This window comes from Rhinopithecus roxellana, chromosome 2 (genome assembly GCF_007565055.1).
Source record: "Rhinopithecus roxellana isolate Shanxi Qingling chromosome 2, ASM756505v1, whole genome shotgun sequence".
Classification (NCBI taxonomy): Eukaryota; Metazoa; Chordata; class Mammalia; order Primates; family Cercopithecidae; genus Rhinopithecus; species Rhinopithecus roxellana.
Window position 1 is genome coordinate 180,652,721 of NC_044550.1, and position 14,243 is coordinate 180,666,963.

General features: G+C 54.0%; 1 protein-coding gene across 27 annotated transcripts in view; it reads right to left on the reverse strand.

Moving 5' to 3' along the window:
• Positions 1–1,629: 1,629 nt before the first annotated feature.
• The window catches only part of ABLIM2 (actin binding LIM protein family member 2), a 193,940-nt gene continuing 181,326 nt past the window's right edge, over positions 1,630–14,243 (reverse strand). For all 27 annotated transcript variants that reach the window (XR_004055365.1, XM_010370010.2, XM_010370017.2 and 24 more), the window contains one exon: positions 1,630–3,403. Coding sequence is in view for 26 of the 27 variants with exons in the window: in XM_010370010.2 (XP_010368312.1) it covers positions 3,290–3,403 (114 nt within the window). In the remaining variant the exon portion in view is untranslated. The remainder of the gene's footprint in view (positions 3,404–14,243) is intronic.

The window sequence follows — 14,243 nt, forward strand, 5'->3', positions numbered from 1 at the left end:
TCTCTACTAAAAAATACAAAAAATTAGCCAGGTGTGGTGATGCACACCTGTAATCCCAGCTACTCGGGAGGCTGAGGCAGGAGAATCGTTTGAACCCGGGAGGTGGAGGTTGCAGTGAGCTGAGATCGCGCCATTGCACTCCAGTCTGGGTGACAGAGTGAGACTCAGTCTCAAATAAATACATACATACATAAAATACAATAAAATAGAAGAAACTGCTGACACACAGAGGGCATGAGGAGGTACCGTGAGGAACGTCGGGATAGGTGGCAATTTGGAAAGTCAGTGGAGGGCCCTGTCTGAGGGGGGAGCTTCTGAGTTGAACTGAGAAGGGAGGGAGGGGCCCTGTGTTGAGAAGAAGCAGAGCTCCCCCAGGAGGGAGATCGTGGGTGAAAACCGGCAGGCTTGGTGTCTGAAGAACTCAGAGAGAGCCACAGTTTGGGACTGTGACCATGGGGACAAACACAGGGGTGGGGGGGGGTGGGCGGGAATGGCAAGTGGGGGTCACACAAGGCCTGGCTCTTGAAGCCGCAGAAGAAGGCCGCTGGGAGCTTGGTGTGATCTGACTGATGTTTTCAAAGCATCACTCTGGCGTTGGGTGGACACAATTTGCCCAGGGGCAAGTGTGGGAGCAGACGGCAGAGGAAGGCTGTGCTGTAGTAGGGGAGGGGCCTGAGTGTGGCCAGGGTGCCTGCACGTCCTGGCTGCCAGGGCCAGACCAGGCTTATTCCTATGTCTAGGGTCATGGGTCAGAGTGCCACCTCCTGTTCTCAGCATGCCCCACTGGGGACGTCTGTGCAGGTGGAGAGCTGTAGGCTGATGCTTGGGAGGCGGCACTTACCAGGGCTTGTGGACAGTTGTCCTTGGGCCCGGGGTAAGAAACCGAGGAGAATGCTGATTTCTGAGTGTGTAACTGGGTAGACAGTGGTGGCAGGTTGTGTGTATGGACAAGCTTTTGTGGGGAAGACCCAAAGTTAGAAAGAATCATGAATGTCATTGGAATAAGATTAGCGATGATGAGATGTTTATCCCAGCAGGGCACTGTTTAATCCCATGTGGGAGCCCTGCCCCCAGTCTCTTTCCTTCTACCCTTTTCCTTGGCCCTGTGTTCAGCCATAACCAGCCACTGAAATTCCCAGAACTTGGGAGGCTGTGTCCAGCCTCAGCGCCTCTGCTACTGCTGTTCCAGCTGCCCAGAATGCCCTTCCCTTATTGGGGAGTGTTTATTCCCTTATCTCCCATTTGCCAGGACTTAGTTTGGGCAGCATCTTGTCTAGAAAGCTTCCCCTGACCTGGTGGTGTATTTGGGACCTCCCTGGGGCCAGCTCCACAGAGCAGCGATCAGCCTTGCTGTCCTTGTCTCCCCAACCTCCGGGGCAGGTGTGTATCAGGTTTCCCTCATCACTGCCATCAGCAGAGGCCCTGGCCTTGGTGAGGGCCCAGGACTGCATCTGTGCAAGCTGCCTCTGGGGAATGCCCAGTGGGAACACTTGGCCCCTCCCCAAGCCTTGCCTGCCCTGTGAACACACCCAGCGCTATGCCTGGAACGGGTGAACGGGTGCCCTCCCCAAGCACTACTTGCAGAAGGGGCCTTGCCTTTCAAATCACACAAGTTCATAACAAGTGGTCTTGTACTTCCGCAAGTTATAATGCATCATCTTTTATTTTCCAGGCTTCCTGGGATCAGACATGACATTGCACTAATGAGAAATGGGGGTTTCCAGTTGCTCAGGCTCAGATTGCTCAATGGCAGGAAGCATATTAGGTGCTAAAAACTCCCCGTCCCTAGCCGAGCCGGGCGGGTAAGAAGCCGAGTGCGAAACGGGACTTGGCGTGTCATGGGTGCTAAGGAAGCGGAGTAAGGCCGACTCACAGGCAGGAACATCGGGACACACACAAAGAGGCAACACCCACTGCGGACAGGGAAACAGACTTTGGTGTTTCATCCACCTCTCAGCGCGCTTATCCGCATCCTGTGACGGCCGGCGCTGCACCCTAACGCACCCCTAATGACGGACACCAACGCCTTCGCCTGGGGAGCCCGGCCAGCCTCCTGCTCCAACCCTGCTGGCTTTGAAGATGAGAAGAGCTATATCTCCATCCCATCTCCATCCTGGTCTCCCCAACAGCGTGTGGTTGTCTGTTTCAGGGAGCACATCGCTCCTGGGGCGGGTGGGGTTTCTGTTTCAGGCTAAGACACCGCCAGCCGCAGCACAAGGATGGTGCACCGAGAGCTGCGTCGGGTGTCAGGCCGGGTACATGGAAACCCTTGATTCTGGGGCTTTGGCCGTCAGAGGAGGATGTTTTCTCTCCAAGATTTGGAAAAATAGCCGCAAGGAAAACAGTGGCGGCTCTACTTCACGTGTATTTACAAAGCGTTATTTAGAGGGGTCTGTCTTTAAGGTTACCTGTGTGACAAGAAAAAGAAAAAAGAAAGAGAAAAGAAAGCAGACAGGGAGCTCTATGTATGAGGACCACACCAAGAACTGACTGAAACCACACAGATCCGAGCGGTGGAGAATAAGGCTGGAGGCCGCTCCCCTGCGGAGGGGCTGTAAAATTAAACTCTATATATGTCATCTCGCGTGTAAGTAGGCTATACTTTTTAATAAAATAAAAACTTCTGTGTTACTTTAAAGATATTGTGTAGGCATCTAGGGGGTGATCTGGAAGAGGAATGCAGCGCATGGAGGGGCGCTGGCGGAAGGTGCCCTGTCTTGTCCCTTGTTGACATTTGTCCCTAAAGAGACTCATCACAGACGCCTGCAAAAATCACACACCCCACTCTTGGCACTGTCCCGGACGCTCCCTGCCCTGTCTGCGAGTCCACCTGTGAGGCCGGGCTGCCCAGGCTCCGAAGGGCCGTGTGCCCACCCCCGACAATGGTGTCAGCACCTGTCATCAACAAGTCTCACAGCTCACGTCCCAGCCACCTCTGTCCGCCACATGCCTAGCACCAGAGCCAGGGCACCTCGAGGATGCTGGGAAGGTAGACTGGGCTGCAGCCACCTGTGTGCTCCGTCTAATGCCCGACATAGCCACTCTGCAGCCTCTCCCTGACACCAAGCCACAGCGGGGAAGGGTGTGAAGCTAGCCGTCTCAGCCCTAAACTACGGGCAGGAGCGTCGTCGGCAGGCACAAGGGCTGCACCTGCTGGGGGACCCCCTCCCGCCCACCCCATCGACACAGAGAAGCCAGAGCAAGGTATGTGGGAGGGGTGTGCGTGGTGCTTGCCAGGGACCCCTCGCCTCGGCGCCTGGCACACACCGGTGGGGCAGGCTGGCAGCTGTCAGAACAACAGGGCTTTCTTCTTAAGGTCATTCCTCTTCCAGAGGGCCAGGCGGTCAAACTCCTCGATGCTCATCCCAAACACTTCCTGGAACTCCTCGGGCGACAAGTGTCTCTTCAAACAAAAAGGCAAAACAGAAGGGACCAGTTAGCACGCAGCAAGGGACACTGTTGGGCCATGTGCTGCCGCCAAGCAATGCAGGGGCAGGATTGCATTGAGGACGGGGTGGCCCTCAGCGTGCCCGGCCTCCTGGCGGTTCCTGGCACCCTCTCTGCAGTGAAAGAACTGAGTTCAGGGACGGTGACCCTGTCAGGGACACACAAGGAACACACAGCACCCAGTGGCGGAGCTGGAGCCAGAACCTTCCGCTCTTGACCCCTACAAAGGCATCTGCTGCTGCAGACTGAGTTCATTAACACATCCTGAACCAGGACCCCTACCTGCCCGCAGATGTCTGAGCTTTTATAGATTTCCTTCAGCGGTCATATTCATTACTTCAGTGAGCAGTCACAGCTGCCATCTGAGAGCAGGAGGTGGAGGGTTTAACTCCCTGGACTTCATAGCCCAGGAGGCTGGGATGTGGACAGTGAGCAACGATGCCAGGCAAGGCCCAGGCCCGGGCGCAAACCCTCCCTCCACCGGAAGGCCCTGGTGTGTGAGCGTGAGAGAGTTGTTACGCCTCTCTGAGCCCAGCTTCTTGTCTGGGGTCACCGTGGAAAGGCACACAGCTTGGTGGTCAGGGCGTGGATGCCAGTGCTTCTGGGATGCCGCAGGAGTGAGTTAGCCTCTGGAGCCTCAGTCTGCTCATCTGTGTAATGAGGTCCCCTAGAGCCCATACCCTGGGGCTGTGGGGAGGAAGGCGTGGACATAGGCCAGCACTGGGTGTGGACTGTACCTGTGGGTGCTGGCCGCATGTGTTAGTATGACCTCAGCCACCGCAAGCTCTGTGGAGCTCCTCGCCAAGAGCCACCTGCCTTCTAGCTCTGCCTTGCAGGGCCTGCAACCCCTACTCTCCTGCCTGTCTTCCTCAGCAGGCTCTGAGAAACCCCACATCCCTCAGAGCTGGCTCAGGCGTCCCCTCCCATGAGGAGCCTTTCCAGGGAGCCTGGGGCTTTCCATCCACAGGGATGCTTCCCTTGCCTCACCTGGGCGGGGCTGAGAGGAGGAACTGGAAGGAGGCTGGAGAAGGCTAGTGGCAGGAAGAGGCCAGGCTCTGCCCGGAATCCCTGTCTGCTGCCCTCTGAAAAGTATGGCTTCAGTGCAGCTATGTGAGAGCAGTCTTCCACAGTTCTGCGACACGTTCCACACAGTTATCACATGCCCCAGCCGTCCACTCTTGGATGGACACCCGGAGGAATGGAAAACAGGGACTTAGACAGATGATTCGCCCACGTTCCTAGCAGCATTACTCAAAATCACTGCAACGTGGAAACAAGCCAGGTGTCCATCAATGGACGAACAGATACACAGAATGTGGCATGTCCATGTGACAGAATACCCTTCAGCCTTAAAAGGCCGTGAAGTTCCAGCACGTGCCACAGCATAGGCAAGCCCCAAACATGCTTGCTGGCTCTGTGAAGGAAGCCAGACACCAAAGACCACACAGTGTACGATTCCACTTCTCTGAAATGTCCAGAACAGGCAAGTCCATAGAGACAGAGCATGGATTCATGGTGGCCAGGGACTGGGGGAGAGAGGAATGGGGAGGGACTGTTTAATGGGTATGGGGTTTCCTCTTGTGGTGAAGAAAATGTTCCGGAGCTGGAATGTTCTGGAGCTGGAGAGTAGGGCTGGTGGCACAATGTTGTGAATGCAGTGAACGGTACTGAATGGCACACTTTAAAATGGTTAAAATGGGCCGGGGGTGGCGGCTCACGCCTGTAATCCCAGCGCTTTGGGAGGCCGAGGTGGGTGGATCACCTTAGGTCAGGAGTTCAAGACCAGCCTGGCCAATATGGCGAAACACCATCTCTACTAAAAATACAAAAATTAGCCGGGCATGGTGGTGCATGCCTGTAATCCCAGCTACTCAGGAGGCTGAGGCAGGAGAATCGCTTGAACCCAGGAGGTAGAGGTTGCAGTGAGCCGAGATCACACCACTGCACTCCAGCTTGGGTGACAGAGTAAGACTCCATCTCAAAAAAATAAATAAAATAAAATAAAATAGTTAAAATGGTCAATTTGGATGGGCATAGTGGCTCACACCTGTAATCCCAGCACTTTGGGAGGCCAAGGCGGGCAGATCACTTGAGCTCAGGAGTTTGAGATCAGCCTGGGTAACATGGCGAGACCCCATCTCTACAAAAATTACAAAAATTAGTCGGGTGCGCCGGCGTGTACCTGGAGTCCCAGCCACTGAGGAGGCTGAGGTGGGAGGATCTCTTGAGCCCGGGGGTCCAGGCTGCAGTGAGCTGTGATCACACCACTGCACTTCAAACCTGGGTGACATAGTGAGACCCTGTCTCAAAAAACAAACAAACAAAAAACTCAAGTGCTATATTAGAATCACTGTGATTAGCAAAAGAGAAAATGGAAGTGGAGACATCTGGTCAACTATGAAAAGTGTAAACCATTGCCATTCACGCATTTCGCAAAAGTCACCAAATCTGTGAGGTATGCACTGGATTTTGGAGCCCCAGTAGTTGGGGTGATCTGGAGGAGGGACTCAGGAAATCCCCCAGAATGCCATGTTTTAGTTGAATCTAGGCCCAGAGTCAGTCTCTCTCTCTCTCTCTGTCTCTATCACACACACACACACACACACACACACACACACACACACACACACACACACACAGTATATCCCGCAAGTCCGCCAAGAAGAGGCCCTCGGCCGCCTGCTGCTATCTCGAGTTTGCAAAGAGGAAAAGAATCCCGGTGCTTGCCAGAAATGAACCACTTGCATAGTGCTGAGATCAGGGTTTCTTGGTGCTGAGAAATCCATCAGCCAGTCCACAGAAACAGAATTGTCATTTCAGACTGTGTCTCTTAAGACATTTAAGACACTCAATGTGTCATTTAAGATAGCAGCCCTGCACTTACAGGTACCAAATCACCATCTTCTGAATTACGGTGGAACAATCAAGACAAATGCGATCAAAGGAACGAAAAAGGAAAATCATTTCTAGCTTTATCCAAGACCTGGTGATACCAGACCTTGTTTCAGACATGGAAAGCCAGAGACATAAGGCCCCTGGCAGGGGTAGGCTGGGGTGGTGAACTGACACATAAGTAAACAAGTAAACATGTAAAGGACCGGAGGCTGACACCGAAGGGCGAAGGGCAGGAGAGTTCAGTGCTGGCGCCTGGGGCAGGCCTCCCTGTGACCACATTCCTGCTTCCTGCTGGAAGGCTAGGGGAGGGGCACAAAGGTGCTGGCAGGCAGAGAGGTGTCAGGGGGGTGGTGTGGCAGGATGGCTGGGCAGTGCCCCCTACCATCTGCAATTGCGTATTTAAAGGGAGGAAGACTGGTGAGTGAATGGTCTCTTGGGTTTAGCTGGGGTCAGGTCTTTGCTACAGGAGGGAGAAATGGAGAGGGAGCAGACGGTGGGCAGTCATGCCCCGCATGCTGGGGAGGGAGAGAAGGGCAGATGTGAGGATGACACCATGGGCTCCAGGCTGTGGGAGCGTCTGGGGAGGGCGATTCGAGGAAGACTTGGAGCTGGCAGGCAAGCAGGAAGGCTGGCAGGGTGTTGGGAGGTGGGTGTGGGAACCAGAGGTACCCTTGGGGATGACTGTGAGGGGCGGTGGAGGGGTGGTGCAGCTGAGGTGTTGGAGGGAGCACCTGGGCGGCTTCTGAAGTTGCTGTGAATGGTTACCGTCTCTGGGAGTGTGGCACTGGGACTGGGACACTGCATCACCAGAGGCCCCAGGGAGTAGCCTGGTTTGGCAGACCATAGCAACAGGGAGGGGCCAGGGGTGTCCTGAGCACATGGGCTGGGCTGGGCCGGGCCACTCATATGTGGCCTACAGGGCCCAGGACTTGGGGTCAGGGGTCTAGGGGGCTGGCAGGGACCACCTCTCCCCAGGCTCCAGTCCTGTTTTCTGTCTGCAGCGTGAGAACAGAACTTGGTTGCCTGGGTATCTGGAAGACTGGGTGAGGGTCACATAAGGGGCTGTCCCCAGCAGGGGTCTGTTCATAACTCTGGGCTCCAGCTATGGGATTCTGAGTGTCACACCTCACCTGGCTGAGTCTCCACTGCCTCCTGGGTGAGAAGGGCTCAAAGGTCCCCACCCCATGGCCAGCTGCAGAACTGGCACTCAATCTCACTCGGCCACAGGCAGAGAGGCTTCCTCCATGGGTCTGCCAGGGCAGGCAGGATGGGTGAGGCCCAGTTGACCCCAGAGGCCGGGCCAGCTTTCTGGCCTCAAGCCAGCTCCTCTGGCCCCAGGTTCCTGAAGGCCCTGCAGGAGTGCACCTCACCCCCAGGGCTTGCGCAGGCCAAGCACAGCTGAAGGAAGCCTGGGGTGGGTGTCTTTGCAGAGGGTGGGGCGGCCTCACTACTGAGGTACGCTGGTTTCCCCAGGGAACATCCTGCAAGGAGGTGTTTTTGCAGCATGGCAGGGGGACCGCCTCAGGAAGCCCAGGCTGAGAGAGGCTGTGTGACTTGCCCAAGGTCACATAGCCAAGAAGTGGCAGAGCCAGACCTGGGAGTCAGGCTAGGTGGCTTGACCTTTCCTCCACCCTTACTTCCTGCCTCCCACTTGGACCTCCAGGACCATCTCAGGTTTGCTGTGAAGCCTCGGGGACCTGTGCCACCTCCACTCCAGCAGGCACAGGTTGTCCCGGCCAACTCCCCCACCAATCTCCAGCCCTAAGTCCCCTCAGGGTACTCCCGGCTCCGCTGACCCCACCAATCTCAGACGCCCCTGGGAGAGGCCCCAAAGTTCCAGCCGTCCCAGCAGGAGGTCCCTACAGGACCTACAGCGACATCACTGTCATAATGATGGTGGCCACTGTCCCTCCAGGCGAGCTCTCCCTCCACACCCTGGGACCTTCCCCACAGCCTATGGGGCAGAGAGGGGACAGTGGCTTAGCGGGGCAATGTCATGGCTATCAGGTGGCTCCAGGACCCTACCCCTCCACAGCCTTGCACACCTCTCCTCCGCTCCTCTGCTCCACGGTGTGCTGAGGAACCCCAGGGGAAGCACCACGCAGTGCTCCCTCTCCCATTCACTGGCAGTTCTTCCTCATCCTACTGGTCCTGATTCAAGTGTCCCCTCCTCCTGGAGGCCCTCCTGGATTACGCTCACCAAGCAGGCCCTGGGGCCATGCTGTGTCCCTCAAGGCTGAGTCAGTGTTGACCTTCTCTGGCTCTCAGCACCATGAGGGTGAGCACAGGCCTGTCTGCTCACAGCACTGTCCCATCCTCACTGAGGGACAAGATGTCTTGTCTGCATCTGTGAATCTAAATCTGGGCTCCCCTCTGCAGCGCTGCCTCCCAACACCTCCAGCTTCCACTGCCTGTCCTGCTCTCTGCTGTGGCGCCACGGGGCTCCGCTACCACTGTCCTGGCCTACGAGGCCCCTGCATTTGGCGTCTGCCCGCCACTCTCCTGACTCCCGACACTTTCTCCCAGCCACACAGTTCTGCTTGTGTTTCTCTTCCTTGTCTTGGCCAGGGAGGCCCTCAGGTCCAGGATTCTGGTGCAAACCTATCTCTCAGACACACGCATGTGGCTCCAAACCTCCGACTGTCACCCTCAGTCTACCAGGACACACCCTCCCATCAGACCAGTTGGATGAGTTTAAACAAAGGAGATATTCTTTCACGTGGGGCCCTCATTTTACAGGCACATTCCAACAGTTTGAGCTCTCACTGCTTGAGCAAACCCTGGTGTGCATTTGGCCTCAGGGCCTGTAAGAGGACAGTTCAAGAAACCACAGGACTCCAGCAATGAGCTGCTCCCCTTGCTGTGTGTGTGTGTGTGTGTGTGTGTGTATGTGTGTGTAGGGTGAGGGATGGCAGGTAGGAAATGAATTCCAGGAAGAATAAAGTGTGTGTGCAAAGGCCTGGGGCAGGAGGAACCTTGGCTGCTGGGGGAAGCATAAGAAAGCTGAGGTGTCGACTGGGCGTGGTGGCTCACGCCTGTAATCCCAGCAGTTTGGGAGGCTGAGGTGGGTGGATCAGGAGTTTGGGACCAGCCTGGCTGACATGGCAAAACCCCGTCTCCACTAAAAATACAAAAATTAGCCGGGCGTGGTGGTACATGCCTGTAGTCCCAGCTACCCGGGAGGGTGAGGCAGGCGAATCACTGGAACTAGGGAAGTGGAGGTTCCAGTAATCTGAGATTGTGCCACTGTACTCCAGCACCTGGGTGACAGAGCAAGACTATGTCTCAAAAAAAAAAAAAAAAAAAAAAAAAGGAAGAAGAAAGCTGAGGTGTCTGACCTGAGCAGGGAAAGGTGAGGACAGGATAGGCCCTGCAGAGCCCTGGACTGTGTTAAGCAGTTTGGTTTTTAGCCTAAGAGCAATGGCATTTATGACTAAGTGTGCAGTTTACAAAAGCTCCTGTGGTTACAGCGTTGTTTTCCTGCTCTGCCCTGCCCTGCCAAGCAAGCAGAAAGGTCTCAGAGTGCGAATCCTCAAGCCACGGACCCGGGAGGGCCTCAGGCCAGACAAGAAGTCCCTTTCCACCCATTCACCTTGCGTTCTGAGACAGCTGAATTGTACGTGTTGACGTGGCTGGGCTGTGGGGCCTGGCTGTTTGGTCATGCGCTAGTCTAGATGCTGCCGTGAAAGTGTGCTGTAGATGCAGCTCACATTGACAGTCAGTTGACTGCAAGAAAAGGAGATTGCCCTCAATAATGCAGGAGCCTCATGTAGTCTGTTGACAGCCTGAAGAATAAATACTGAGGTTTCCCAGAGAAGAAGCCCAGCCTGGAATATTGACTCCTGCCTGAGTCCCTGGCTTGCTGGCCTGCCCTTCACATTGCAGAATTGCCAGCCTGCACAGTTGTGTGGGCCAAGTTCTTAAAATAAATTTATTAGTATACGGCTGTGGCTATCTATCTATCTATCTACCTATCTATCTATCCATCCATCCATCCACCCAGCCACCAATCCATCTACCAATCCACCCATCCACCAATCCACCAATCCATTCACTCCTCCATCCATCCATCCATGCATCCATCCATCCATCCATCCATCCATCCATCCATCCATCCACACTCATCCACCCACCCATCCATCCACCCACCCACCCATCCACCAGTCCATCCACCCACCCTTCCACCCACCCATCCACCCACTCATCCACCCACCCACCCATTCACCCACCCACCCACCTACTCACCCATCCACCCACTCATCCATCCACCCATCCACTCATCCACCTACCTATCTATCTACCCACCCATCCACCTACCCATCCATCCACCTATCCATCCACCAACCCATCCATCCACCAACCCATGCATCCATCTATCCATCCATCCACCCATCCATCCACCCACCCATGCATCCATCTATCCATCCATCCATCCATCCATCCACCCACCCACCCACCCATACACCCATCCATTCACCCACCTATCCATCCACCTACCCATCCATCTACCCACCCATCCATCCACCCATCCACCTACCTATCCATCTACCCACCCATCCATCCACCCATCCACCTACCTATCCATCTACCCACCCATCCACCTACCCATCCATCCACCTATCCATCCACCAACCCATCCATCCACCCACCCATGCACCCATCTATCCATCCATCCACCCATCCATCCACCCACCCATGCATCCATCTATCCATCCATCCATACATCCACCCACCCACCCACCCATACACCCATCCATTCACCCACCTATCCATCCACCCACCCATCCATCTACCCACCCATCCATCCACCCATCCACCTACCTATCCATCTACCCACCCATCCACCTACCCATCCATCCACCAACCCATCCATCCACCAACCCATCCATCCGCCCACCCATGCATCCATCTATCCATCCATCCATCCATCCATCCATCCACCCACCCACCCACCCACCCATCCACCCATCCATCCACCCACCCACCCATCCACCCATCCATCCACCAACCTATCCATCCACCCACCCATCCATCCGCTTATCCATCTATCCATTCATCCACCTACCATTCATCCACCTAATGGTTCTGTTTCTCTGGAAAACCCTGGTTGATACACTTTCCTATCTAAGGAGCAAAATGCCTGTCTGTACTGGGAAGTTGGGGGCACCTAAGACAGGTTAGAAATTCATTTTCAGGCTGGACGCAGTGGCTCATGACTGAAATCCCAGCACTTTGGGAGGCCGAGGTGGGAGGATCACTTGAGCTCAGGAATTTAAGACCAGCCAGGGCAACATAGTAAGACCCTGTCTCTATAAAAAGTAAAAAATTAGCTGGGTGTGGTGGCACATGCCTGTAGTCCCAGCTACTGAGGAGGCTGAGGTGGGAGGATCACTTGAGCCCATGAATTTAAGACCAGCCAGGGCAACATAGTAAGACCCTGTCTCTACAAAAAGTAAAAAATTAGCTGGGTGTGGTGGCACATGCCTGTAGTCCCAGCTACTCAGGAGGCTGAGGTGGGAGGATCACTTGAGCTCAGGAGGTTGAGGCTATGGTGAGCTGTGATTGTGCCACTGCACTTCACCCTAGGTGACAGAGGGAGACCCTGTCTCAAAAACAAATGCATTTTCCACACTGTAATTAACTCAGAAGACAGCATGTTGCAGTGGCTGCCAGCAGCACCTTAGCTTGAATCTCAGCTCTGCCTCTTACGAGCTCTGTGTGCTGAATCCCGCTCTGCGTGTTGGCGCCACCTGATTCATCTGACCCTCTTCCATAGGACAGCCCTCTCAGAGTGGAAGAGGATGATCATGGCTTCTCCATACTCCTCTATATGTATCCACACTAACTCAACACCTACCATGTGCTGCGTGGCACCTTTCACCGCTGTGCGGCTGGGCATCCTGCGTCCCCTTGGCCATGCCCCATCAGTGGGTGTTAATCACATCTGCCCACGTGCTGCTCCACTAGGTGCTGGCCGCTCCATCCACCCTTGAAACTGAGGGACGCATCTGATTGGGACTCCAAACTTAATCTGCCTGCTTGCTTCTAGTCACTCGCGCCTTAATTTTTTAACCTATATAGCTAAAAGTCATGTGGCCAAACAATACACCACTAAATTCCCACTAGCTCCCTTACAGATAACACCTCTAATGTGTGGATCGCTATAGTAATGGTTGCTTAAAGTTGTTTTTTGGGAACTTACAGTTAGCTCTTGTCCATTTTAAGCCAGTAGAGACCATGAGCCCTTCAAGTAGGCCTGAGCGAATGCCCGACTTCAGAGAACCAAAAACACCTTTCTTGGATCATGCTAACACTGTCTTTTTCTTAAACATACGTCCCATGAAGAACCATGTAGCTCAATCATGTTCACCCAAAATCCCAATGCCCTCACCTTCCCCACCAGCCAGCCATCTTTCCCATGCCTTAGATCACCCACTTCTTATTCCTCCCTAGGCCCTATTCTCTGGGAGGCAAGTTTGAGATTTGTTCTCCAGTCTCCTTGCTCAGCAGTCTTGTGCATAAAATTTTCCTCTTTTGCAAAACCCACTGTCACAGTGGCTGACTGCCGCTCACAGGCGCAGAGCATCTGGCTGGGTGTCACCATCCCACCCGCACAGCCAGCAGCCACACCTGGGGTGCTTTCCCATCACCAAGTTCCGCTCCCTCGACTTCCCACAGATCACCTGCATCCATCCACTTCTCACACTCATCAGTCCACAACCAGTGTCGAAGATGCCATCATGTTTTGCCCCAGACCTAAATTGCCCTGAAACAGTCTCCCTGCCTCTACGTAGCCAATCTGGGCTTCACCATGTAGCCACAGGGGTTGTTTTCAATTGCACACCTAGTCATAAATGCCATTGCTCTTAGGCTAAAAAAAAAAACTGCTTAACATGGTCCAGGGCCCTGCAGGGTCTATCAGGGTTCAGGTCCAGACACAGCTTTCGTATACTTCTTCCAGCAGCCATGGCTCCCTCCTGTCCCAAGTCCTTTGCACATGTACTTTGTTCTTTCTGGAATTCATTTCCTACCTGCCATCCCTCATCTTACTCACACAACACATGCACACACACACACTTGCATGCACACATGCACACACACACGCATATCCACATGCATACACACACACACGTATACACATACATACACACATGTATACACACATATACACACATGCACACACGTGTACATGCATACACAAACATACACATATACACACATACATGTATACACACCCTTATACACACACTTACACACATATCAACATACATACATACACACAGGCATGTGTATACACACATGCACACTGATATAGTTTGGCTGTGTCCTCACCCAAATCTCATCTGAAATTAGAATCCCCATAATCCCCACATGTGGAGGGAGGGACGGGTGGGAGGTGACTGGGTCCTGGGGGTAGTTTCCCCCATGCTGTTCTCATGAGAGTGAGTTCTCACGAGATCTGATGGTTTTGTAAGTGTTTGACAGTTCCTCCTTTGCACTCTCTTTCTCTCCTGCCACCATGTAAGACGTGCCTTGCTTCCCCTTCCACCATGACTGTAAGTTTCCTGAGGCCTCCCCAGTCGTGCAGAACTGCGAGTGAATTAAACCTCTTTCTTTTATAAATTACCCAGTCTTGGGTATTTCTCTATAGCAGTGTGAAAATGGATGAATACACACACATGTGTGCACACACATACCCACATGTATATGCACATATACACACATGTAAACACACATGCTCACACATATAGACACACACACATATGAAAGCACACAGGTACACACACGTCCCCTGTGGGAACCACATTCGCAGTGGGCCACCACATGGCCATTTATAAGGTAGGGCAGGCTGGCGTGGTGGCTCACGCCTGTAATCCTAGCACTTTGGGAGGCTGAAGTGG